The sequence below is a fragment of the Hyalella azteca genome, unplaced genomic scaffold (assembly GCF_000764305.2).
Source record: "Hyalella azteca isolate HAZT.00-mixed unplaced genomic scaffold, Hazt_2.0.2 contig17166, whole genome shotgun sequence".
Lineage (NCBI taxonomy): Eukaryota > Metazoa > Arthropoda > Malacostraca > Amphipoda > Hyalellidae > Hyalella > Hyalella azteca.
In genome coordinates, this window is record NW_025946961.1 from 167979 (window position 1) to 195518 (window position 27540).

General features: G+C 40.4%; 1 protein-coding gene across 1 annotated transcript in view; it reads right to left on the reverse strand.

The window, feature by feature from the left end:
- Positions 1–1041: 1041 nt before the first annotated feature.
- Positions 1042–27540, reverse strand: part of LOC108671483 (GATOR complex protein Iml1) — a 37663-nt gene continuing 11164 nt past the window's right edge. Inside the window, exons 3-29 of the mRNA XM_047885166.1 lie at positions 26201–26374; positions 24806–24975; positions 23932–24057; positions 23271–23411; positions 22941–23086; positions 21494–22031; positions 20860–21055; positions 19242–19903; positions 17443–17560; positions 16585–16652; positions 15667–15772; positions 14889–15109; positions 14329–14371; positions 13712–13807; positions 12858–13008; positions 12230–12338; positions 10883–10996; positions 9418–9626; positions 8677–8854; positions 7132–8152; positions 6541–6701; positions 6089–6251; positions 5228–5379; positions 4496–4673; positions 3814–3929; positions 2927–3091; positions 1042–2115 (exon numbers count right to left, since the gene is read on the reverse strand). Coding sequence (XP_047741122.1) covers positions 1903–2115; positions 2927–3091; positions 3814–3929; positions 4496–4673; positions 5228–5379; positions 6089–6251; positions 6541–6701; positions 7132–8152; positions 8677–8854; positions 9418–9626; positions 10883–10996; positions 12230–12338; positions 12858–13008; positions 13712–13807; positions 14329–14371; positions 14889–15109; positions 15667–15772; positions 16585–16652; positions 17443–17560; positions 19242–19903; positions 20860–21055; positions 21494–22031; positions 22941–23086; positions 23271–23411; positions 23932–24057; positions 24806–24975; positions 26201–26374 — 5735 coding nt within the window. The 3' untranslated portion in view covers positions 1042–1902. The remainder of the gene's footprint in view (positions 2116–2926; positions 3092–3813; positions 3930–4495; positions 4674–5227; positions 5380–6088; positions 6252–6540; positions 6702–7131; positions 8153–8676; positions 8855–9417; positions 9627–10882; positions 10997–12229; positions 12339–12857; positions 13009–13711; positions 13808–14328; positions 14372–14888; positions 15110–15666; positions 15773–16584; positions 16653–17442; positions 17561–19241; positions 19904–20859; positions 21056–21493; positions 22032–22940; positions 23087–23270; positions 23412–23931; positions 24058–24805; positions 24976–26200; positions 26375–27540) is intronic.

Sequence of the window (27540 nt, forward strand, 5' to 3'; positions counted from 1 at the left end):
GCAGTGTTCTACGCGCAGCAGCGCCTTGGGAGTTATTTATTTCAACTCATCGCAGTAGCGATCAACTTGCTGCTCAACTCAATGCATGCGGAATGTAGCGCTTAAGGGGCGCTTATTCAAAATAAGCACTTCGTGATCTTCACATCAAAAGTCATTAGCGGAGCTTGATGTCAAATCATCCTCAGCCAGACGTCACTCGTGGTTCCATTCTTCGTTTTGAGTTAAGAGAACCTTGTCTGAAGAAAGCTTGTGATTGTCGGTAAAATCCTGGGTAGTTGAACAAGAGATGTTGTTGCTTGAAGTAGCATTGCTATTTTAGGCCTCATTCATTTCCAAGGATGCTAGAAACCTTGCTGACATACGACAGATGTAATTTCGACTTCAAAATGCCGGTACAAAAATTAAATGAAATATCAAAGACATTTTAACATCATCACCTGGATTGCGTACGTGAAGACTTTGGACAATTGAGAGACTACAAAAACATTTTGTCAATTACGGTTCATTTCCTTTCGCTGTCATTGCAGCCTTCAGGAACATAAATACCGTTCCCTTCACTGACTGTTGTATACGAGAGTCATCCTGTAGTTTAATGCGGATAAAAAATTGTAGGTACCAAGCAAGATGCATCTTTTATGGAAGTACTCAATTAGTTTCTTGAGAAGGCCCGTAGAGGTGCCAATAGAGCTTAAAGTACGAGCTTTGCTCTAGCAAAGCTTGCGCCCAAAACCCTCAGCATACACACACTTTCGATGAACTGGCTTAAAAAGAGAACATTGACTGCTGAGCGGTGCATTTTACAATATCGTATTTCGCATTTTTTTACGTCGCATTTTTATTGTATTAAAGAATAGTAACGCCTTAAGACCAGTTAGTTCTAGCTCTCGTATCTGATGTAGCAACAGAAAAATGTCCTTCATTTAACTACTCAAATCGTGTCATTTATCGCAACAACTTAAAAAAGAGGCACTAGGACTTTGTGGGCGTTTAAATTTTGTATCAAAGAACACTTCAAGCCAAGGTGTCTGAAAGTTACCAATATTAAACATATACATGTATATTTCATAACAAATATATATTGTTGCAGGAATTTATGAACAGAAGCAAGCATTTTCCCACACACTATTCAAGTATGCGAATGTCTAAGCACCGTCTTAGAATTACAGCTTTTCCGTAAACTAAAGGACACCACGTGAATAGATGACGAGTGTGGATAAGACCGTGATATGAGTAGTATCACACTTGAGTGAATTCCTAACATAACACATACAAAAAATGGAATTAAATTATGCATTCTACTTTAATTCTTGTTTGGTTAAATAATGAGTTCACGAGCATGGAAAATAAAGATGATATGAAAAAATTAACCATTAAAAGCTCTAATAAATCAGTAATTGAAATTAAAAAAAAAATAAACCAACGAGCCAAATATTCTGGCGGCCTGACTGCACTGAACTTCAAACCTACAGCATCGACGTGATAACTAAACGAGGCACAACATTCGGGTGTCATGTGTCTTGTTTGCTGAGCATCAACGGCTTTATAAACGACTGTATGAAGTATTATAATAATTATTATTAGGAATGATTACACGAGCCTTCATCAGAAAATCTGGAAATGTTAACGAAGTTTCTTGAAGCCACTTCCTGTCAATATGAGAAATCTCAATTAATATAGGTCTATAAGCATGAACTCTGTCAGGATATTTTTATTAAAGGTGATCAATGCGCCATGAACATACATAAGGAATAAATATCAAGCTCTCGATACAGAAGTTTGAAAACGGGAATGGAGACGAAAACAAGATCAATGGAAGCAATCTGGGACATGATGGCCTCAGTCTACATATTGAGCAAAGATAATATTCACTGCTAATAAATTCTATCGAAGCCTAAAACCAACTTATGACGCAGAGAAAACGTCATCACAAACAGATGCGCAAGATTCTTCTTTAACGTTAAAGCTCTCGATGAATTTACTAAGTCTGTCATTCTTATTGGCACAGAAGTTCTTGAAGTCATGCAGTAACAGCTCGCCGAACGCTTCTTCCCCAGAGGCGGCTGCCTTCCAGCGCTTAGACATCATGTAGTTGAATGACCACAGGAAGCCGGGAGACTGAACGAAAAAACGGCTTTGTTAATAAATTAATCGCAACCAGAATGCGAACCTTCTCAAAATGATTTAATTCCAGATCGTTACTGGGGATAGTTGATGACCACGGCCACATCCGACGTCTTTTAATAAAATGCATTCAAATAAGCAACAATTGGTAAGACTGTTTGATCGTTGGTATTTGCACGATGATGTAAAAATTTGCCGACTATAACAATTAGTGAACCAGGAAATGAACTTTACCAAATGGCCACTGATGAAATAAAGACCGTCGTCTTGAATTTAATTTCATCAAATCGCGCGTTTACTCACGCTAGTGCGTGCTAGAAGTTAGTTTTCCATAGTATGCGATTTTTAATTTCGAATTTAAACCTGACATAATTCTGGAAGAGAATTCGTGAACTGAATGCATGCAGCATAAATAGAGGAGCAGTAATTCTCTTCGAAATCATCATTGCCAATTACCTTTCGTACTTTTGCTGCATTTGTACGTTAAAAAGCCTTCGAATACATCATGCAAGTGATACATCCGTTTTGTTTAACAAGTTCTCAAGTAGATTTAATTGAGCGAACTAAAAACGAACAAAATTATAAAAGTTTTCCCTGCAGTATACACAATTCGGGTGCAAGATGCAACAAATAGGTTTTCAATTAACTGAGCAATTGAAAGCAAACTAAACTATTAACTCAGTACCTCACGTATTCACTCAATAGTATTCTAAACTCACGTATTCACTCAACAGTATTCTTAACTCACGTATTCACTCAATAGTATTCTAAACTAACATACTAAAATACTATTCCCCACACTCACTTGCTGCAGACAGAAGCGAGACTTGTCAGAGTTGCAGGCAGCAGCGTGGGCAGCGGAGGGCGCGGCGCTGGCCTTGTGGTGCTCCGACATGAGGCGGTGGAAGTACTCCTCGTGAGGGCTGGCCACTAGGCTGCCCACGCTGCTGCTGCTCTCCACGCCCATCACCTGCTAGCAATACACAAACTTCAACACAATATAATAATAATAATGTTAACGTAATAATGTAGAGGGCATGAATCCATTGCAGCTTCTATAAAAGTAAGAAATACATTCGTGAAAAAAATGAAATAGCTGCTATAGCAAGCAACATAAAATATAGAGCAAGAAAGTGAGGGCAATAAAACCACTGCCACTCCAGTAATATAAAGGCACCAACTGTAGTACATTATGTATTTTCAAACATTTTTTCAAATCAAAGAAGTACAATACAAAATTGGCTGGCATACAATATCGAATAATCTGAAGTTCATCAAATCATATAGTGTGATGTAAACCAAAAGTTAAGAGCGCGAAGTATTCAAAGATTCAAAGTAAAAAAATTCAAAGGACAAAAAATTGATTCGGTAATTTTAAGTGACATGCACCCAGGACCAAAAGGGTAGCTTTGTATTCAAAAAAGGTGACCTATGATGAACTAAAACATTCAAATTTCCGGTCGCCCTTTAATTGATGTGTCTATATTTGTCCCAATGGCAAACAACGCACAAGAATCCCCATGTGTGCAACATGTGCGGTGTTAAAAAACTGGATAATGGAATGCAATTCGTCAGTTTACCAGCCGTGAATGCCGTATATATCGTATCAGTTTTAGGTATCGTACTGATATACATATCGCATGTTAGTTTACCAGCTGTGATATTAATATATTCCATGTACTCCAGACGTGCCTCAATAAGAAGTGAGGAAGGTCGGGGCAGTGGGGGATCTGTGAACCTCGCAGGGGTAAAAGAAGGCGCAACGGGAGCGCTGTCTTCAGTGCCGCTGTCGGCCGCTCCTGACACCACTGAGAAATACCGATAGTTTTGCGTATGAAAAAATTAGATGACAGTTTAAGTGTGGCGATGATAGATATGAGGTGAACAATAATTGAATATTCTACTCGCAACACCTATTGGCTTAGGATATCCGATTAATACGGATGATGCACCTTTATCACGATGATGAGTTATCTAGGAAGAACCTACTAATGTTGGTAGTGTTGCTTGTTGTTGATAATTACAACTTCAAATATAATGGCATAACTTCAATTATTTATCCATATTTTTTTAGTTTCCAATTTGATTAATAAAGCAAAGCATAAACTTTGCATAAACTACAATGAGAATTACTCATGTTCACAAATTTGGATACAAACAAGTTCTTCAGAAACATTTAACATTTCAGAAAACATTAAAATCTACCTGGTAAAAAGATCAATGGAAATTCAACAAGAACGAGCTCTTTTTTTAATTCTCAATAGAAGAATATAACCGATATAGGAAAAAGCACCAATTTAAGAATAAAACCATCAACAAAGAACCAAGTTCTCATAAGTTACTTTAGTTCACGAAGGCTAAGTTTACAAAAGACCTGTAACACTGGCGTGGCTGTCTGGCTGGATATCCACAATACCGGGCGTGAGGACCATAACGAACGCGTTGCCGCTCACGTGCACGAACTGGTTGTGGTCGTTGCTAGGGACGCTGCTGGTGCTCGCCATCAGGTCGTTTTGTAGGCGAACAAAACCGTACTTTGCTAGGATGGCTTCCTGTCAATATAAACCACCGATAAGATACACGCTAAACCAGGGTTATACCATATTTTTGATGAACATCAACTATTGGCCATGAGAAATTTTTCAGATGAATTGTACATTTTTAAGAAAAATTCATATATACCGAAAAATTTACCGTCGAAAAAACCGTACCCAACGTTGTTGTGACCATATCGTAAAAAAGAAAAATGACACTCGTTTAGTCTGAAAAACGAGCGACTTGAGGCGTTCAGCTTAACTATCATCACGGTCAATCGACGTAAAAATTGCAATCAAAGACGTTTTGTTACGTTAACTTTTGACTTTTTTCGCTCACAAAATTTGCAGAAGCCAAGAACACCAGAAAAACTCCTAAGACTAACCCGCTATGACAACGTAAAAAAGGGACAGGAGCGCCAAATGTAAACACGAGCAGGTTAAATGTCAAAATAAACATCGCGATGTTGCCTCCACCCTCCATGCAGCCACACTGAATAATTATCTAAAAAGTGAAATGTAATTGACTGATAAAGGTGCGCCGAGAAAACAGTTTATCTGATGAGACTTGCCTGCAAGAGTCGTGTCCTGAGCGGTCTCGTGTTGCTTGGGAACTTGGCGAACACGTCGTGCTTGGGACAGAGCCTCAGTGCCGGCCTGAGCTTGTTCTTGATGTGCGAGGAGCTGCCTTTTTCGTCAGTTGCTGACGAAGGTGAACCCAAGCCTATGCCGGGCGAAATGGTTTTGAATGTGAAGATAATATCCCGAGGTCGCTATTCAATATACAGTGAGGATAATATCCTAATGAGAGAATAATATCCCGAGATCGCTATTAATTCTACCGTGAGGATAATATACTAATGTGAGGATAATATCCCGAGATCGGTATTTATTCCAGGAATTTTAAACAACAATAGCCAGTTACAAGTACAGGCGTAGAGTAGTTTCCCTTCCAACCCCCCTCCCAAAAAAAAAAAAAAATTCTGTGGCTACTGCAATCATTTAATAATTAATTATTGAATAAAAAGTAACAAAAATTGATTAAAAAATCAGCACATTTTTGGACCTTTCATTAACATCATCAACATTTAATATTGTGATTGTGATAATAATAAACACATTAGCATTTAATATTATGAGTTTAAATAGTCAAATTTTAGTATAGAATGAAAAATGTTTCAAAATTTTTTCTCTATCCATTGATTGAAGCCATGTACAGTTAATCCGTACAATAATCAGGGCATTTAACCAAAAAATTGCTCATTCACAGTTTGGTAACAAATCAGGCTCAAGTCTGTTATTTACTCGGGGGTTACAAATCAGGTTTAATTCTGTTACTTTTTCTCTTCCTGGCAAATCATGTTTAAGTCTGTCAGTTTCTCTTGCTTGCAAATCATGTTTATGTTTGTTAGTATCTGGAGTGTAGAGCTGACCCCGAGACGCAGTGCAGGGCGGGTTACAGGACATGACGAGGGGCAGGTGCAGGGGCCCTCTGAGCGGGTCGCAGTCCAGGGAGTGCGGCAGAGCGAAGGGATCTGACGGGATGGGGAACAGGAAGAGGTTGCAGCTCGCAGCGCGTCGTTGCCACAGTGCAATCTGTAAGCGGATTATGCTCGTGTACCATACATTCTTTCGTATTATTTAATGAGAAGTTGTTATTCATATTATTATTTCAAAGTTATGTCAGAAATTTTCATTCACACTTTGTTTGAAACCAAAGAGCGCGTTTTCACTTGTACATTACAAGAAGTTTAGTTCAAAGTAACTGAAAACTTTGAACTTACAGCAACAACTCAAAACACAGAATATGTGCTTCTCTGCGACCAGTTCGGTAACTAAAAGTGCAACAAACTCTCAACAAACTGAAAAAGTGCATCACACTCACCAGCTCAGCGACCAGAGGGCCACTTGCGCACATCCAGCGCAGGCTGAAGAGGTAAGCAGAGTCGCAAGAGAAGGACGACGTACACACCAGGTCACCCCATTCACTTCTGTCGCTGCGACGATGAGGGTCGATACTGATGGGCCCCAGACTCACCAGGCGGCCTGACACACAAGCTACATCATACCGGACCGTGTATACAGGGTCCACATTACCTATAACCGGTACCGGTCCACATTACCTACCTATACAGGGTCCACATTACCTATAAATGAATGTATATAGTAAAAAGAAAGGGGTCCACATTGCCTATAAATTTACGTATATAGTAAAAAGAAAGGGGTCCACATTACCTATAAATTAATGTATATAGGAAAAAGAAAAAGGTCCACATTACCTATAAATTTACGTGTATAGTAAAAAGAAAAGGGTCCACATTACCTATAAATTTACGTATATAGTAAAAAGGGGTTCACATTACCTATAAATTTACGTACATAGAAAAAAGAAATTTGTTATGAAGTGAGCTCAAAATCTGTCATGCTTTTTAGAAAATTTAAACTGTTATCAAAATATACCGAGTCGGCCTCTTACCAGCCGATGTTCTGAATGGCTGAGCGAGGGGCGGTAAGTCCCTCTGCAGGAATGGTGGTAGAGCGGCGCTGTCGTCGACGACGGAAGGAGAGTCTTGAGCATAAGGATAATTACCGTATGCTTCAACAGGTTTTATTTCGACTTCATGGAACTCCTGGCAGTAAGTGTCAGGATTGCTGGTGCGGTCTTGTTCCTTGTCGCCGGTGACCAGGAAGTAGATGTAGAAGCCGTAATATACGGTGGTGCGCTGGTGTCCAGAAGCGTGCCGTATGTAGTCGTCCGAGCATAAACGCTGAAGTAGATTCATGGCGTCAGTGTGGGTGTTTACGTTACTTACGTGTTCTCTCAACCATACAACAGCATCGGTTGAAAGGAAAGATAAAGGAGGCAAACTAGAGTGCGGAGGCGAGAAAAAATTGAGACCAGTACCGGTGGACTTCATGGCAGCGGCAATGTCAGCGAGGTCAGAATCGGACGAAAGACTTCGTTTCCCTTCAACCAGGGCGGCGGTAATATTGGGACTCTGAGAAGACGACACGGTTGACTGAGCGATGCTGCTCACCATTCCTTCTGACGGGAAGAGCGCTTCTCTGGCTCTAATGTCACCGTTCAAGTCAGGAATATTGAGCTGCTTGGTTGAGACATCAGGGCCGCTGCTGCCGCTCAACATTCTCTCCCTGACGAGGGAGGCGTTACTCTGCTGCACAGGGCCCTCACGAGCGCTCATTGAACGTTCACGTACACCACTACTGCCGGGGTTACCTGGCATGCTGCCAGAATCAAGATTTGGGAAAACGCCTTGTGCTGGCATTTTGGGTCTCTTCACAACTTGCCGTTTGATCCTGTGGATCATTTCAAAGAACTTGATGAAGGATTCGTTGATTGCACTTCGTTGTAGTGAAGAGGGAGGGGAATAAATTCCAGCGTCGGGAAAATTTTTCCAGTCATCCATAAGTTGACGCAATATGGAGCAGTACAAGTCAGGCACGACCACCATGCGCATCCGCCAGTACTTCAGTTCCTGAAACGTTCATTATTTCTTAAATATTGTTAATATATACATGGATACGTGTCATGAAACTGCGTTGGTCAGTAGAATAGAATAGTGGTAACAGCGTTCATCACAGGCCGTAGGCCTGTCGCCGATTATTAACATCGGAAAACATTCACATCTTGTTGCGGTCTTGAACATGCAACTCACTGCACGAATTTTGCTTTGCTTTACCGCCCGGCCTCCTCACCGATTCTGACCAGAAACTGGCGCACAGAGCTGGGATCGAACCCGCGCCTCTCTACTTCAACCTAGTACGTGTACTCTGAACTGTAACCATTGGGCCACCCTACCCAGTAAAACGAAAAGCAACCTTCTTTCAGATGAATCCAACAAAGAAGCAGAAGACAGTTAGTAAATAGCAACTCCATCATGGCACGGCAATACAGTGCAGCTTATCAAAAGAATTATAAAGATGTTTAAAAATTCAATTGCACATTTATTTTTGCAGGTTAGATTAATATCACAATCGCTATCACTTAATAATGAGTCACCTCAATTAGAGGATTTTCGAAGGAGTCCGAATAAAGGCTGACGTAATTATCGAGGTAATTCCACTTGTAGCGGTCAAGTCGCTCTGTCTGGAACTTCGTTGACGACAGCTCGTAGCCCGTCATGTAGGGTGCGCAGAACCGGTATTTGTAGTCTTTCGTCAAAGTCTCAGACATAATCCTGTGTAAATTATATCATGAAGAAGTGATAGTTCTGTATATACATTCAAAACGTCCAACTTTGCAGGATAACAAATCTCATTTCAACCGACAGAGAGCGTTGATAACTCGTTATCAGCATGGCTTTTCACATCAAGGTGTTGTATACAGAGATTTTGTATTCAACTCAGCATACGATATGACTTGACGTCAAACCTTGGTCTGTATACGCTGGCTTCAATGTGTGCTCATACAGAGATTTGGTAATCAACTCGGCATACGACATAGCTAGATGTGAGGGCGTCAAACCTGGGTCTGCATACGCTGGCTTCAATGTGTGCTCATACAGAGATTTCGTAATCAACTCAGCACACGATATGGCTCGCGTCAAACCTGGGTCTGTATGCGCTGGCTTCAATGTGTGCTCATACAGAGATTTTGTAATCAACTCAGCATACGACATAGCTAGATGTGAAGGCGTCAAACCTTGGTCTGTAAACGAATGCGCTGGCTTCAATGTGTGCTCATACAGAGATTTTGTTATCAACGCAGCATACGACATAGCTAGATGTGAAGGCGTCAAACCTTGGTCTGTATACGCTGGCTTCAATGCGGTTATTCCCAACGAGTTTGAGTTTGTGGAAGAGGGTGCCGATGGAGAGCTTGTACTCGGGATGATGGTCGGCGCTCCTGCTGCCCACGTGAGGCTTCATTTCCAGCGCAGGCAGACCAGGCGACCCTGCGTACCTGAACGCTGCGCTGCCGCCCCCAGTCGTGCCACGACCACCGCCCTGCTATACGCAGTCATTTACCTCAGTACATCAATGAGTACATTAGTGAGTAGTGAATGTAATGTACTCACTAATTTAGTGAGTACATTAGTGAGTAGTGAATGTAATGTACTCACTAATTTAGTGAGTACATTAGTGAGTTTAGATTAGTGAGTACATTAGTGATTACATTAGTGAGTGAATTAGTGAGTACATTAGTGAGTACATTAGTGAGTACATTAGTGAGTACTTTAGTGAGTACATTAGTGAGTACTTTAGTGAGTACATTAGTGAGTACGTTAAGGAGTACATTAGTGGATACATTATTGAGCCAATCTTTTGCAAACAAACTCTCTGGCTAACCCGATTCCGGTCAACATAATTGATCACTCAAGACACAAGAGCATGCAGCATCTCTGGTGGTGCTGAGAAGCGCAAGAATTTCGAATGTTTCACCATAAACTTATAACTTCACTACCCAACAAATAATAATTATTCAAGGAATTTTATTGCAAATCAACAAAAGAACAAAAAACGTTTGAATTGGCTAAACAGTTTGATCAAAAACTTATTGGCCGGAAATTAAATAGACGTTTCTGCTCAGTTCCTATAAAGATAAAAGTCCACAAGGTTTGAAGGTTTCACATCCACGACGACTTACGGCAAATTGAAGCAAACTTGACTGAGCTGAAGGAAAAAATCTTTAGACACGAGCGATCGGCCTAAATTATAATAATATACGTTTAAAAATTACTTTTTAAAGACAACACTTCCAAAGAATCCAGTGTCTCCAATCTTACAGATGTACAATGAATTTCTCATCTAATTTTCGAATATTACAGAAATTAATTTTTCAATTTTTTTAATATATAAATGTTTTATTACATAAATTTTTTTTTCAAAATTATTTATTCTATTAATTGATTCATGCATTGCCTCTGACTTCACACAAGTGTGCAAAATTTCAGATCAATTAGACAGGTAAAAGTGTGTCAAATATCAGTTATAAGATTTGTAGCTGTCAAAATTATTTTTTCAATTTTTTTAATATAGAAAAAAAACAAAAATTTTTTAATCATTTATTTCGACATTTGATTCATGCATTGTCTCCAACTTTACACAAGTGTGCAAAATTTCAGATCGATAGGATAAGTAGAAGTGTATTAAATTTCGATTACAAGATTTTAGCAGACAGACAAACAAACAAACAAACAGACAAGAAGTGAAGTTAAAGAAGTGTTGTAATAAAATATAGGAACAAGTAAGAGAAAGGTGCTCACGGAAGATGTGCTCTGCCACTCCTGAGAGGCGGTGAGACTTCTCTTCTTGCGCCGCCTCCTGAGGCCGTGGCCACTGCGAGCCACGTCGTCCTTGGGGAGGATCAGCTGGAAGCCCTGAGGGTACGGGGGGAGATGTTATACGAGGTCAGCCCCGTGGGGAAAAACGGCATGCAGCATTGCAGATAATCGGCGCTATGCAGCAAGGTACATGGGGAGAAATGGGGACAAATGAGGTCCATGGAGACAAATGAGATCCATGGGACAAATTTGTGTAGAAACGAACACTAAAAACAACAGAGATTTTGTAATTAACTCAGCATACGATATGGCTTGATGTGAGGGCGGTATTGGGGCAAATCAAGAAATTACTCAAGTTATGATTATTATAATTTCATTTAAAGTTAGGATGCAGGCGTTGAGAAGGTTAGGAATGTGGCTCGAAGCGATTGTATTGTGTGTAAAACACAACTTTTTCCAGACCGTGAAACCGAGTTTGTTTACTTCGAATGTCGGAGAGTTTTTCACGAGTAATTCTGCGTCACTTGCGAGGGTAGGAGCTGAATTCCAGTTTTATAAAAGGAGCTAAATTCTAGTTTTTCTGAAGTCACAGTCACGGAGCGCGGTCTGCACTCGAGTGCAGAAGTCGTGACGACAGCGGCCAAGAGGCCAGCGGCTTTGCCCGTTTTCGAATAGTAACGGTTGCAAGAAACTAAACTCGACCATATTATAGCTACGATACCTGCATAAGCATCTACAATCTACAATGAAGACTAAGACTTGGTTACAATAATTAGTAAAATAATTGATAATTTTTTTTTAATTCATACTTTTTAAAAATTATTAGTGCCAACATCAATGCAAAGGCCACGCCGGTAGTGACAACACGAGAAGCCATATACCAGACTTGCAGCGATTATAAATCCGACAATGCGGTTATTCAAGTAGAAACATTTAATTCAAAGTGCTTCACATTTAATTATCCGCATAAGAAGCAAGAGTGATGTTTCCATTGAGATAAATGTCAATTCCATTGGGACAAATGTCAACTTCTGAATTTATTCAGGTGTCTCATTTTTATAGAAGTGTTTTTTTTTGCGAATTTGAGTACCTTTATTTCCGCCAATTTAATTTCAAATGTAGAAGTGTTCCATTTTCACCCACTCGTACTCCATTTACCATAATAAATTCCTAGAGAGCCTTCAACAAAAACGTGCATTGTTGACCATCTCGTGCCAGATACGTTACCGAAATTAATGTTTTTTCAATGCAATGGAAATGAGGAGGAATTTTGAACATAAAGAAATTGGAATGTATAAACAATAAGCACAAGAGGTTTCATAAAGTCACCTGAGAGAGGCGCTGCGAGACGAGCTCTTTGAAGACCTGCGCCGCCGTCATGTGCGAGCGCCCGAAGGTGGCGGGCAGCGCCTGCGAGCTGGAGCTGCTCGCTGACACGCTGGGGACGAGGCGACATGTCAGCACACACAGGGGGCGTGGCCAGCACCGTCAGCACACACAAGGGGCGTGGCCAGCACCGTCAGCACACACAAGGGGCGTGGCCAGCACCGTCAGCACACACAAGGGGCGTGGCCAGCACCGTCAGCACACACAAGAGCAGGTCTGTACTTCACAGTACGAGCTACACAACAATCCTGACCGTAGCTCGCTCTATAGCCACTCACTAGTGTTACTTGTGGTTGTTCACCCTAGAGCCACTTAATAAATCGTTAACAATAAATTATATTGCCCAATATTTGGGCAATATAAGGGGTTCCTCTTACTTGTGAGGGGCGTTGAGAGGCTCGTTGATGTCATCAGGCAGGAGCGCGTAGTTGCTCAGCACGTAGCCCACTCACTAGTGTTACTCACTACTCTTACTTGTGAGGGGCGGTGAGAGGCTCGTTGATGTCATCAGGCAGGAGCGCGTAGTTGCTCAGCACGTAGTCCACTCACTAGTGTTACTCACTACTCTTACTTGTGAGGGGCGTTGAGAGGCTCGTTGATGTCATCAGGCAGGAGCGCGTAGTTGCTCAGCACGTAGTCCTTCTCGATGCTCTCCTCGGACGGGAAGAAGTCCGTCGTGATGGGCAGACACGCGGGCAGCGTCAGGCTCTTCCAGTCAACGCCTGCACCACATTTGTGTCAAAGACATCACAATTATTCACAAATTTATACATCTCAGCATGTTTTTAGCTAATATATTCCAGCTGAACTCGAGTATTCTCGTTGAATAATTCGTCAACGCCTGCCACCACATTTGTGTCAGGGACATCACACTTATTCACAAATTTATCCTACATCTCAGCATGTAATTAGCTAATATATTCCAACTGAACTCAAGTACTATCATTGAATGATTCCATCAGTGGGAAATAGGAAGCTATCGAATGGCATAAGATCCTATGAATGCAAATTACAGTAATTCAAGACCGATTACAAAATAGTTCGAACAAGGCAACAACTGTTGCAGCACTTACAAGTCAAATCTGCGCACTTTATTTAGAAACGATAAACAGGTTGAAACTTTATTACTTAAGTATGGAAACGGTTAACCAAATAACGCTGAATTGTAACCGCTGTCAAAAATGCACCACTTCAATTTTTTTCATTTTATATCGTGCAGTGAAGTTCTTTCTGCTCTCACGTCCGTCGTATTTGTACACTCTATACATCATCCCGACTGTAATTCATTTGAATATCAATAGAAATACGGGAATCATTGGGAAATAACACAAAAATTATAAAAATTATCGGTATTTAGACTCGTCGAAGTCGTTGTCATTCATGAGAGACGCGTTTTAGACACCCCGGTGGCCCTCAGGAACAGACCCGTGGTGATGGCGGCGCTCCACTCCTGCTCGCCGGTGGCGCCCCACAGCAGCGTGTCGTGGGCTGTGGGCCCCAGGTGCCCCAGCGACGCGCGGTCTGTGGCATGGAGGGTAGTAGAGGGGGGAGGAGGGTAATGGTGGAGGGTGGTAGAGGGAAGGAAGAGGGCTGAGAGGGAAGGAGGAGGGCTGAGAATGATGGTGGGGGCAGAGAGGGAAGAAGGAGGGTAGAGAGGGGAGGAGGAGGGCAGAGAGGGAAGGAGGGCAGAGAGGGAAGGAGGGCAGAGAGTGATGGTGGAGGGCAGGTAGAAGTCTTCTCGCGAATAAAGTGAACAAAATAAAGGTGCGTAACACAATAACGACACGGCAATATTTAAACAGAAAGCAAAAATTTGAACTGGCAATCAGCTTATTGACCTATCCTACAGGCAAAATTGCCAAAGGACACTTAATAACTCGTGGCAAAATTTTGCATTTTTGGTAAATAAAATTAATAGAAAGAATTTGATGCATCACAGAAAACAGTTTGAATTATTTTTTTGCATCTGAAGGACATGGAATAAAACAAATCAAGATTATAGAACTTAGCCAGCACGAGTCTAGTGATGAAACTAAACTTACGTTTATGGATGCCTAGCATGGAAGGTGGTCGCGATGAAGACGTCTGCAAGGAAGCAAACAATTAGACGTTTAACTAACACCCTTGGCGAATTCATGGCGGTAATAGAATGCTGAACATTCAAATTAATGAATTTTGACAGGCAAAATTCAGTACGGGAACTTATTCCTACAATTGGCTCGTCAACGATGAACTTTTTTTACAATTGTCATACGTTAATCTTGCCAACGAATATAATTTGAATTGTTTGGAAAAACATACTCTCACTTTCTACAGCATTCCACCCGAGCGTATAAAGAAGAACACTCAGCACACAGTGCGTAAATGTAATCCACGACACTACATGCCCATATATATAGCATAATATCTTCGTGTTTAATGACATCACGTGTGAGTAAGAACTGCCTCCAGGGGCCATACTTTAAAAACTCGCTAAGTGAACGTAAGTACTTACGCTCTATTTTCTTGTCTACGATTGGTGCACTTTGCTTGAAAGGCGCCAATGATTGGCTGATGAACTTACGATCTCTTAACTTTTTTGAAAGTATGGCCCCAGACTCACGCTGCCGGTGGCATCATTGCCTGCAGCAGGGGCGTTGTTCCTGCCCATCTCGAGGTTGTCGTGGGTGTTCACAGGCGCCCCCACGGGCGACTCTTCCTCCTGCAGGTTGCCCAGGACGTCAGTCTCGAGCTCGTCTTCGGAGCTCGACGGGTAAGTCGTCAGATCTTTCTTGAGGGCGACATCCTCCTTGTGGTGCTGCTGGATCAGAGCGCCCGAGACGTCTGTACGAAATTACTCTTGTCGTGACTCTCGTCGCGAATAAAAAAAATAAATGCAGAGCTATGACCTATGAATATTCTACGTCATCGAACGTAAGTGTCTGCAATAACGAGTAACTAGCCCCGTTTATTTTGGCAGCACAACGTTCTGAAACCATGAACACTACTAAGCCTGGTCGCTGTCTACCCGCAATTTCATAACCGCCCGAAACTTTTCGCGTAAAATTTTATTCGATTTACGATAATTTTATATTCACACCATCTCCTAATATTTCCCACGGGTAATAAATGGAAATAAATAGCTGGATCAGCATACGAAACTCAAGACAGTGATTTAATTGAAGCTACTTCGTGAAAGACTTTCAAGGAGCCGAAGCCAACCAGACTGAAGGTGCACGCGCTGGCCCAAAATCCCAACTTGAACTCCCTCAAATATGCTTCTTACGGGATTAAAAAGTCGCAATTAATAACGGCAATGCTTAATTTCGGCGTATGCTTCTTACGAGACTAAAAAAATCGCAATGCATAAAGGCGAGGCTTAATTTCAGCGTGTGGCTTACTTTTGGGGAAGATGTGCACCCAACGGCGGCGGTAGCTCGTGAGTCTGATGGTCGTGTACTTGGGGTCGAAGGGGTTGATCAGCGGTGGCGCTCCTCCACGAATTGCCTGCAAATTAACATTTTGATCATTCACTTTAGAACATAATTCGAAGTCTAACTTGGATAATTCACCCCGATCATTTTCAAGTATTTCAATACAGCTGTCCCTGTTGATTTTCAGCTCGGCAACAATAATAATCGTAATAAAAACAAAATGAAGAATAATGTAGCATTTGCTTTCGTCACCTTACGCGGCTCAAAATCGAGCGAGTTTGGCACGGGTTCCTCAAAGACCAAGTCAATCAGCACGAGAGAAATACACCAGAAACATCAGGCACCATATAATAAACATAAAAGAAATTATATGTCTAGACGTCTTCAATGAGTGAACTGGCCACAATGAATAATATTGAAATATAGCTTCATTTATTGATAACGAAGAATGCTTGCAATCGTAAGATGCTTTTGAGGCCCTGAAGCGATCAATATCTGGGGTGGCAAGAATACGAAATTCAGAAAATAACTTGCTAGAATTTAATGAAAAAAAAAAATCTTTAGAATGATAGTGCGAGGTACAAGAAAAAGCATTTTAAAAGTGAGTTACATACCAGATTATTACCGGTTACAGGACCTATAAATGAATTAACCGGCAAAGTGATAGTGACACGCTTAAAAACAATCCACGTTTTTCAGGGGATATTGATTGGTATTGATTATTAATCGCCGTGAGAGCCAAATATAGGAGAGGAACGGTCGTGCAAGACTCACATCATACACGCTTAAAAACAATCCTCGTATTTCAGGGGATATTGATTGGTATTAATTGTTGATGACCGTGAGAGCAAAATACACCAGAGGAAACGGTGGTGCAAGACTCACATCATAGGCTGGTGGAGCCTCGAGGTCCTCTTCTGACGCGGCGACGGCAGCGGCCGCAGCGTCGCCTACTGCACGGGACAAATGCAGGGGCGTTAGGGCTGGCGATGGTAGGGGGGAGTTGTGCCTTTAGCGAGGGGGGAGTTGTGCCTTTAGTAAGGGGGAATTGCGCCGTTAGTAAGGGGGAGTTGTGCCTTTAGTAAGGGGAATTGTACCTTTAGTAAGGGGGAATAGTGCCTTTAGTGAGGGGGAGTTGTGCCTTTAGTGAGGAGAATAGTGCCTTTAGTAAGGGGGAGTTGTACCTTTAGTAAGGGGGAATTGCGCCGTTAGTAAGGGGGAGTTGTGCCTTTAGTAAGGGGGAGTTGTGCCTTTAGTAAGGGGGAGTTGTGCCTTTAGTAAGGGGGAATTGTACCTTTAGTAAGGGGGAATTGTACCTTTAGTAAGGGGGAATTGTACCTTTAGTAAGGGGGAATTGTACCTTTAGTAAGGGGGGATAGTGCCTTTAGTGAGGGGGAGTTGTGCCTTTAGTAAGGAAGGATCGTGCCTTTAGTAGGAGGAAATATTCCATTGAGAGTCAAGAATTCTACCATTAACGGCGAGGAATCCTGCCGCTAGAAAGGAGGAATCTTACAATTTGTAGAAAATAATTATGGCTTGGGTGAGCAGGAATCATTATGCAAGGAATTACTGGCCACGGGCTGCGCTATAAAAACTCGCTTAAGCACAAGTATAGCGGCCGGATTTCTAGTCTATTATTTGTCGGTTTGGTTTGTGAAGACCTCAGTGATTAGCTGACGACGTTACAAACTCGTAGCTATTTTTGACAGTACTGCCCCCAGCCTAACATGACGCAGTACTCACATTCAAGGTTAAGGGCGCCGTATGACTGCGACGACTGCCTGGTGTAGTGCACGCGGTAGCTGGTCGCAGTGGGGGGCGTTGCAGTCACACCGCCCCCCTCGGTGTCACTCGTCCCTGTCTGTCGCATGACCAGGCATTCATCACCTTCATTGTTTCTTCCTTGCATTATGCTCATTATTCTTGATACATTTAAAGAATTAAAATTAAATGTAATAGGTTCAGACGGTTTAATTGTTGTTTATTTATTCTAACAGTTAATTTACCCCTGCAATTTATTGCAGGAGGGCAATGGCAGGTTTTCTTAAATGTATCATTATTCTTGATAAATTTAAAGAGTTCAAATTAAATGCAATAGGTTCAGACGGTTTAATAATTGTTTATTTATTGTAACAGTTAATTTACTTCTGCGAATTATTGCAGGAGAGCAATTTTAGTTGGCTTCGAACTTGTATTGATTGGCAGGTAAAAAAATTATAGATGTCCGGCAAGTAGAAATACATGGTATAAATTAACTTAAGGAATCAAATTTCAAGAATATAATGTTAAATTATATAACTTGTGAAATTAAATAATTTAAATAATTCAATTTAAATTCGTAACCCGATCAATGCGAGCATCTCTCGTGCAGGCACGAGGATATAGCAAGCGAACCCTCACGGCCAGTAGTGGCCGCCAGTAAAAAAGGTCATAAAAGAACAGAGTAACCATTTAGAAGAAGTCAGTAGCATGATACTTGGTCTTGCTTCACATTTTAAAGTTGTTTATACTGGCCGCCACTATAATACTGTCCCTGAGAACAAGTAGTCTTGCTTCACATTTTAAAGTTGTTTATACTGGCCGCCACTATAATACTGTCCCTGAGAACAAGTAGTCTTAGTTCACATTTTAAAGTTGTTTATACTGGCCGCCACTATAATACTGTCCCTGAGAACAAGTAGTCTTGCTTCACATTTTAAAGTTGTTTATACTGGCCGCCACTATAATACTGTCCCTGAGAACAAGTAGTCTTAGTTCACATTTTAAAGTTGTTTATACTGGCCGCCACTATAANACCATACACGATACTAATCATTCACCATACACGATACTAATCATTCACCATACACGATACTAATCATTCACCATACACGATAAATAACAGCGAAGAAGACATTTATTATGATTAATAACGGGAAAGTAGTATGATACTCAGATAATCACGCTATAAAACTGAAAGTTGTAATGTAATAGAGAGTAGAAAAAGAGTACGAACAAATGAATTTGACTTCTTGAAGATTGTGTACGGAGTGTTGGAATGCTTGAGATTTAAATTAATGGAACTCATTTCCTATGTCGTTACCTGCTTGTTATAATTAACTATGAATCCTATTAGTCGTGTTAATAACCGACTCACTCACTCACACGATATGTTTGTGAGTGAACATTCAATTTTACATATCAGTATTTAATATACGGTATTGCAGACATATTCAACTTTTATTTGGTGAAATGATTATGGGCCCCAAATTAAAGTAAAAATCGCTACCACAAAGATATTATGGGTAAAATTTATCTCCATTTTACTCTATTTACATTAAAATGAAACGAACAAACTGCTCCTGATTCAGCACTAATGCATAATGTTTTCATTTAATCATACAAATGCAGAAAAAAGTTTAGCACCAACGAAAAAAATCAAGGGAAACCTTACACGTTTAATATATGTAGCAAAATAATATGTAGCAAAAATACAAACGTTCAGCACAGAATTGTTTAAACAACAAAGAGCGTTCACGAGAAAAAATGCCGCGTCGTACTCACCCATAAGGCTTGACAGGATATTTGAAAATAGCTTCATCATACGCATTCATGTGCGCCTCCAGCTCAGCCGTGGTCATGTCAGAGCGGAAGTCTGCATTTGATGCGGGATGATGGCTGAATCCTTCAGCGTCCGTCCTACAGGACCGGCCTTCAGCGTCCGTCCTACTAGACCGACCTTCAGCGTCCGTCCCACTAGACCGGCCTTCAGCGTCCGCCCTACTGGACCGGCCTTCAGCGTCCGTCCTACCAGCCCGGCCAGCTGTGGTATCCTGGCCACTGCTTGATTTCCTACTGACCGCCTCGAATCCTTTGTATGAACTTGACTTGCCAGGCTCGGCATCTTTTCCATTGCTTGATGCAGGTTTTTTAAAACTGTAATCGGATTCTTTACTGTTTACACCAGTAGCTTTTGCAGTCTCTGTATCGCTACAATTAGGGAACTGTTTACAAGTTGTTCCCCTTGGTTTTACAGGCTTTGTACTACTAGATTGTTTGCTCTGGGACATGTGTGAGAGCCCCCACTTTAGTTTGAGCAGCTCAGCACCACGCGCGTGGTCCAAGATGATGCTGGCAGGGCAGCTGAGGCTGATGGAAGGTGCAGGCTGCAGCGGCTCCAGCAAGTTCGAGACGTGGTGACGAGACGATGTAGGACGCCGCTCGCCTGTCATGTTAAGTATAAGGCAAACATTTATTAAGTCGAGTCGACTAGAATCAAATTTATGGGTACGGTCATGGCGTGCAAGCTTTCACCTTGAAAATATATGCCAGATAGATATCGATGTCTCGCAAACATTTACCCATGTTGACCCATTCGCAGGCAAACATAGAAATATTTATACAAACATATTACAGAATACAAATAAAATTAAACTCAAACACAGATCCGTAAAGCATACTAACGTCGCCACAAACACAAACAGGAGAGCCATTATAACGTGGCCCCATGTACGAGAACTTTCAAGTTCCTTTTTGTGATCACTTCTCGGCGAAACTATTGAAGGAGTGCTAAGGTCATTTCTGAAGATGCAATTTAGAAACAAATTTGTTTTCGAAAATAGCAGTTGGTTAAATTTTGGTGGCAAGTAATGAAGTTACCAGCAGCATAAACATAGTTGAAGAGCACACTCATAAAAATGCGTGGGTAAAATAATCCAAATATTTACTTTACCCACAGCACAAGCGGAGAACGCAAGTGATACCTCCTTTTGCTGGGTCAAACTGAATCAGCTTGACCCACCCAATAGGGTAAAGAGTGCATCATTATTTGGACACACTCATCGCTCTAAACATGAGCAACAAAGTTGTGGGTGAACTGCTCTCAAGATGTGAACTGCTCATCCACAGAGTTGTGGGTGAACTGCTCTCAAGATGTGAACTGCTCATCCACTGAGTTGTGGGTGAACTGCTCTCAAGATGTGAACTGCTCATCCACAGAGTTGTGGGTGAACTGCTCTCAAGATGTGAACTGCTCATCCACTGAGTTGTGGGTGAACTGCTCTCAAGATGTGAACTGCTCACCCACAGAGTTGTGGGTGAACTGCTCTCAAGATGTGAACTGCTCACCCACAGAGTTGTGGGTGAACTGCTCTTAATTAAGATGCCCACACTAGCACTGACCGAAGGGATGCCTGGAGTTGCGCGAGTGCGCGTTAGGGTAGAAGGACGGGATGCAGTGTTCGGGGACGTGGATGCGTGGCACGTACAAATCTCCCATGGCGGCACGGCGGCTGCGCTTGATGGATGAATAGAAGCTCAAGTTGATCCAGTTGTGTGGCATGCTGTAGTCGTTGCCACCTCCCTGGCGCCTCTGGAACTGACAGCAGACAAACAAAAGGAAATATGAACATGAGCTTGACTAGCGCCATCAACAGCAAATATGAGGAACTGAGAGCAGACAAACAACGGCAACATGAACATGAGCTTAACTAGCGCCGTCAACATCAAGTATGAGGAACCGGGCAGCTAGACGAGTCTCGTGTCAAATTTCAATGTCAGGCGAAGCGGAAGAAGCGATAATAAGAAATTTGAACATATTAGTTATTCCGAACTTCATTTCAAGCAGCAGCAACACACATATATGTACTTTTCTACCATTGAGCAGCTGGGCAATATTTCATACTAAAGCCTTTCTCCCATTATAAGTAGATCAATATGAATGCAAAAAAAAAAACTACACAAGAACAAGGCGACAACGAGTCTGCAATGCCATGATGAGTGCAAGCACAAGCAAACACAAGCACAAGCACAGCACCTTGAGCAGGGGCACGGCATGCAGCGGCTGCTCCCCCAGACACACGAGATCAGAGCCCACGCCATTGTCGATGATGCGCTGCTTGGTGATGTTAGCGAGGGCTCGGTCCACTTGGAACACGCCCACCCCCGGCGTGACCACAACACTCATCTGCCCCGTGCGCTCCATGGAGCGATCAGTATAATGCTTCTCGAACACGTTCAGTGACATGTTCAGCACCTCGAGGAAGTTCCCTTCATCTGCTGTTGACAGTTCCGCCCGAGGAGGCTTCAGGTTCTTACATTTCTCTGAAAATTGTTTAGTTGAGTTAGGACTCCGGTGTAATGTTCTTCTCGAGTGATCATCGTGGTCAACGTCAGTTGTTTTGTTAGGGGCTTTAGAGGCAGATCTCTGGAGGTGTGTGTCTCGTACGTCCAACAAGGTCTCGCCATGTATGGTCTGTCTGCCGAGCACGGCGCTGGGGTAGTGGTAGAACAGCTGACGAAGAGTGCGTAGCACGCACGACCAGTCTTCGTGGCGCTCATTCTGCACCGCCACTCTGCACGGCGTAGTGTTCATCAAATGATATTTATGATTCAAATTTAAACGTTTAACTCATTAATTGAAAGTCATTCATCTTGATACTTTGGTTCTCAAACAGCGGTATGCATACCAAACTTTGGATAGTCGAGGCCTTTCATCTGTCACAAAATTCCTTTCAGCATCATGAATTATTTTTAGTTATCTATTTTTAACGTCAATAAGAAGTTAGCTGCCTAACCTCACGACAATCTGGTAATGACTTGCAACTATTGTCTCATGCCCCCCACCGGTCCCAGCGGTCCAACATTAAATTGGAAAATTAATCTTATTAAATGCGCTGGTTATGAGCGCAATAGATTAGTATTATCACTATTCTGCATCACTACTATTATACACTGCGCATTAATAGTGGTAGTTCATGATATGTGGTTACTGTACAGAACGTCGAAAAATTTAAACATTGTAGAAAGTTAAAGAAGGTCTCTACTGATAGTATAAAACTTCTCACTTTAGTTTAGCTGTGATATTTATTACACAACTATGTATTATTTAAAGGCATCAATACACAAAAAAAATTCATTCAAAATTAATACTTTTCATCCAAAGAAGGAAGAGCAGCTATTTTCTTGCATAAGTGGCACAAATAAATACTTAAAAGGAATACACTCATTAATTTAGATATTTATTCACATATTTTGTACTGAAAAACATCAAAGTGTCATGAAACATTAACTAACCAAAGCAGATAATAAAAGGCTTAATAAATCAATTGGTTGATAATTATAAAATAATTTCAGGCAGTTTACAAGAGAAGACAACTGACCTGTAGAAGTCCTGGAAGTAGCGGCAGAGATGGTGGGGCTTAAATTAATTGGTTGATAATTATAAAATAATTTCTGAAAGTTTACGAGATAATATAACTGACCTGTAGAAGTCCTGGAAGTATCGGCCGAGATGGTCTCGCTGTATGCAGGAGCGCATGTCACCTGGGAACTCGTCCAGGCTCTTCGCTGTGGGGTAGAAGCTGCGGGAAAACAGCACGATCGTCACGTCGTGGTTTGTGTTCATTTTCTGTCGAACAAACTCACTTTTAATAACAGAAAAAAGTAGTCGGTTAACCTTAAAATGTTAGCATTATGAGTGAATTATAGAGTTGGAAGTTAAAACAAATTTCCAATCATCATAAATAACACGAGTAGGTCGTTACATAAACTTATTACATATAATTATTGCTTGCTATGTATAGTTTGCACACCTTCCACTTGTCGAAGAGTTCCGTAAGGAAGCCACTGACCGCCTTCTCAAATAACAAGTCTCCGAAGTGGTCAAACTCCCACATTTCTGAGCTCATCTGAATGAAGAGGTAGAAGCGGCTTGTGCTCGACCGATAAACTACCTGCGCATGAAAATGCAGGAGAAAAAAATATGAAAATATAGAAAATAAATAAATTTAAATAAATATTAAAATAAGACTCGGAAGTTTACTTCAAACTTGGAGTTTTAAAAATGAATATAATTTTGCATTGATGTGTTATTGAGTCATTAAATAAGTATTGTCATCGTACAAAATGTAATGCTCTCGATATGATACAAATTTTAGAGGATACATGAAGTATAAATAAAAAATACTACGTGATGACAAAGCTCATTGACTGTTGCTGATGACATCCCAAGATATACATTACTACACAACTCGTACGTTGTATGCAAATATTAAACAATGCTTCAATATTGTACTATCTGACGTTCCATTCCTCTATGCGGCAGTACTGTGAACCCAACTTTTTTTCAGTACATGACACTGTTACTCCTATTATAATAATAACAAAATTTAATTAAAGTAATTGAAGTAAGAGCATGTCATGCAATAAACAAGTAATAAACAATAAAGTGCAAATATATTTACAATAGCTCACTTTAGTGTCAGCAGATACATAGCCGCATGCAACACGACTGCCCTGCGACCACATCTCGTACACCTGACAGCGGATTGTTTGGCCGCAGAACTCAACTATCTTGTTCTTGTACACAACACAGCCTTCCTGTTGAAAAATATAGGCTTTTCCTTATGTCACGTAAGAATTAAATAGGAAATTTGGATTACTGAAGACCATAGCCAGAACTTCATGGTGGGCCCATCTTTACAACTATTCTTTCAGGTACATGAAAATATTTTTAGTACAGTATTCTTCACAAACATGAAGTGAAGTGAGTCCTAAATAGGAACAGATCTTTGCTTCCCAGAATGAGAAGTGGCAATAGGATGGTTTGTTAGCACTTCAAGCTACCAAGCTATCTCGCACCACAGGTCAAAAATTAACATTGACCAACACATCTTAGCCACAAAATATTTCATTCTCAACTATTTCCAGCAATAGAACACTACAAAGAACGCCTCTTCCTTGCACTATTCTAAGTGTACATTGAGCTTACGAGATGCTGTGTAAGACGTCACATGTCAGATCTGTTGAGGTATTGGTCCTTGATAGGTTAGGTTAGGTTAGGCTAGGTTAGGCTAGATTAGGTTAGGTTAGGTTTTGCATTGAGCTTACAAGATGCTGTGTAAGACGCCACATGTCAGATCTGTTGAGGTATTGGTCCTTGATAGGTTAGGTTAGGTTAGGCTAGGTTAGGCTAGATTAGGTTAGGTTAGGTTTTGCATTGAGCTTACAAGATGCTGTGTAAGACGCCACATGTCAGATCTGTTGAGGTATTGGTCCTTGATAGGTTAGGTTAGGTTAGGCTAGGATAAGTTAGGCTAGGTTAGGTTAGTTTATGCATTGAGCTTACAAGATGCTGTGTAAGACGCCACATGTCAGATCTGTTGAGGTATTGGTCCTTGAAAGTAACTTCGAGCAGCTGCAGCGCCACCTTCTCAGGTTCAATCTTGGTGACCTGCACCATCTCGAACCGCTGTAGACGGAACTGGGCAGAGATGCTCTGCTCCACGCTGATCGTTCCTGTTGAACACATGAGAATTAAAAAAATAACTGCAGATCTAGTCAAATACTGTAAAAAAAAGTGAATTTACTATGATAGGTACGTATATCTTATTTTTCTGTGAAATATTCAAATGCAAAAAAATGATGAAAATTACCTACCTTGAATTGAGACCTTCAAAATGTCTCCTAAGGAATAAAATCCTTAATTTACCCACAAGATTAACATAGATTCAGGACATAAATTGATATCAAACTTGAAATATTGATAAATGAAAAATAATTTCATCCCAAAGAATTTTCCTGAAGCTGGGAATGTTTGAGACGAAGTCATGTTTTGAAACTTGAAAGTGATTCTCCAGTGAAGGTGTAATGCCTTCTTGATCATCTTGCTTTATTGCCGCGACTTATGAACAATTTCAGATTTAATTATTACACATCACGTAGACGTGCACTAAACTTTATTGTACAGAGAAATATTTAAACCAACAAGAAAATGATAAAGAAGAAATAGATCTAAAAAAAATTCAAGATGAAAGGTAGCTGAAAGCAACACTAAAATTAGGTAATCTTACTTGCTCTGCCTTGAGAATCTGTAAAAAGCATATGAATGACCTGTTTCAGGAGATTTTTTGACGAGTTTCAAAAATTTATCCATTTACTGTTTTATACATAACATAAAAACAAGGAACATTATCTTTCAGCAGTGAATGAATCACAAAGTTATTAGAATCAAACCTTGTTACAGAATTAGAGCCAGAATTAGTAAAGCAGCAATTGAGAAAAAGACAATATTGTAACATTGAATCGTAATACAAACATTGGAGCTTCACGTGTGACAAGTACTTACTGCTATACTCATTATACCTGATAATTTACCTATGGAAAAAACACCGCATTTAGAAATGCAGCAAATTATTTTAAATGAATCAGCCTTCTTATGAGAAAACACTCGTTTCTTAAATTTTTACCTTTTATTTGTTGTATTAGTGATACAATTTTCATGTAAAATATTTTCAACGACTGAATGAAGAGACATCAGATGCATTGGATACCTATAAGCATAGTCTAAGCTACCTGTCGTGAATAAATAATATGAGAATGCAATTATAAAAGATTCTGTTCTCTAGCAGTTCAACTGAAATTTTTTTATAACTGGATGAAGTAGGAAAAAATATCATTAATAGTAGGAAAATATCATTATAGATAGGACCTCATTTACTTAGAATTAAATGATAATCCAAACCTTTAGCAATGTTTTCTTCTGTACTTGGAGTGCGCGGTACTTGCAACAGCAGACGAGGGTAGGCAGGAAGAGGCCTTGAGTCTGCATTGTTGGTCTTTTTGTGGTAAATCTCCAAAATGTCACCAGGGCCAAAACCAGACTCTTGCGGGTTCAAGAGGAGCTCTTGATTATCAGCTGCACATAATTAACTCACATTAAAATATTATCAGGAATTGTAACAAAATAAAACTTTAACAAAATGTTGAACATCAGCACTACTAATGAAATTACACTGATAGATAGAAACTACTGTTTAAAATTACACATCTGATAGAAGCCGTACATATTGAAGATTGGCATAAGAATACCTGTGTTGGTCAAGTTCATACAATTTATGAAGCAGAGCTTAGCAAAAAAGAAACTTTTTCATCTATAATAAATTAGAAGCCACCTTCCATTTGAAGCAATATTTTTTGGCAAATTATTTCATAACAAAATTCCAATTACCTTTTGTTAGGACACTTCTGCTATCAATATTAAATCTTTGTATACAAGGCAAATTTAAATGCAGAAGAATTATGTGGTATTAGATGCTTGCAGTAGTCAAGTGCTGTATCCTCCATAGTTTCTCAGATAGCATTTTCAAATTTTCAAAGGTTGCAATAAAAGAAGCATTATTAATTCTCCGATTGCATTATTCAAAACCATTTTCATCAAGAGAAGATATAAATATGTTATGGAGGAATTTTACCATGCACATAAAGCAGATATGGGTTATATTGAATTTGTTACATTAGCACCCTTTAGCGTGCAGGCATGGAAATACCCAGAAATTAAATTTTCCAAAGTTAGTGCAAGAAAATGAGGCCAATTCTAATATATGCTTACGAATAGGAATTTTTCTTAAATTTTTTATATTGAAGAAAATCGTGTATGAAGAATTAATAAAATAAGGTCATTACAATATAAAAAATTTGATAATTATGGGTATCATCAAATTACTGTTATTTAGTGGTTTTGCCTCTGATCCAGAACTTTCGAATAAATGCTTATACTTGATTATTGAGAAGAGTAGGGTCTATGGTGATGCAATAAACATTAAGTAGCTGATCAGAAATTAGCAGGGGCATAAGAACATAGCCTCTAGCACAAACCAAGGGAAATAGCAGCCCCATTGGGAGATCAAGTGAGCATTTGTGGAAATTGCCTACTAGAGGGTAATTAATATACCGGTATTCCTGTACAACTCAGAAAATTCCTGAGCTCAATACTGAGAATATTTTATTAGCATTGAACAAGAACAATTTAGTAACATTTCAAAACCTTTGTAAATTTTTGAACTTATAACTTCTTTGTACCAA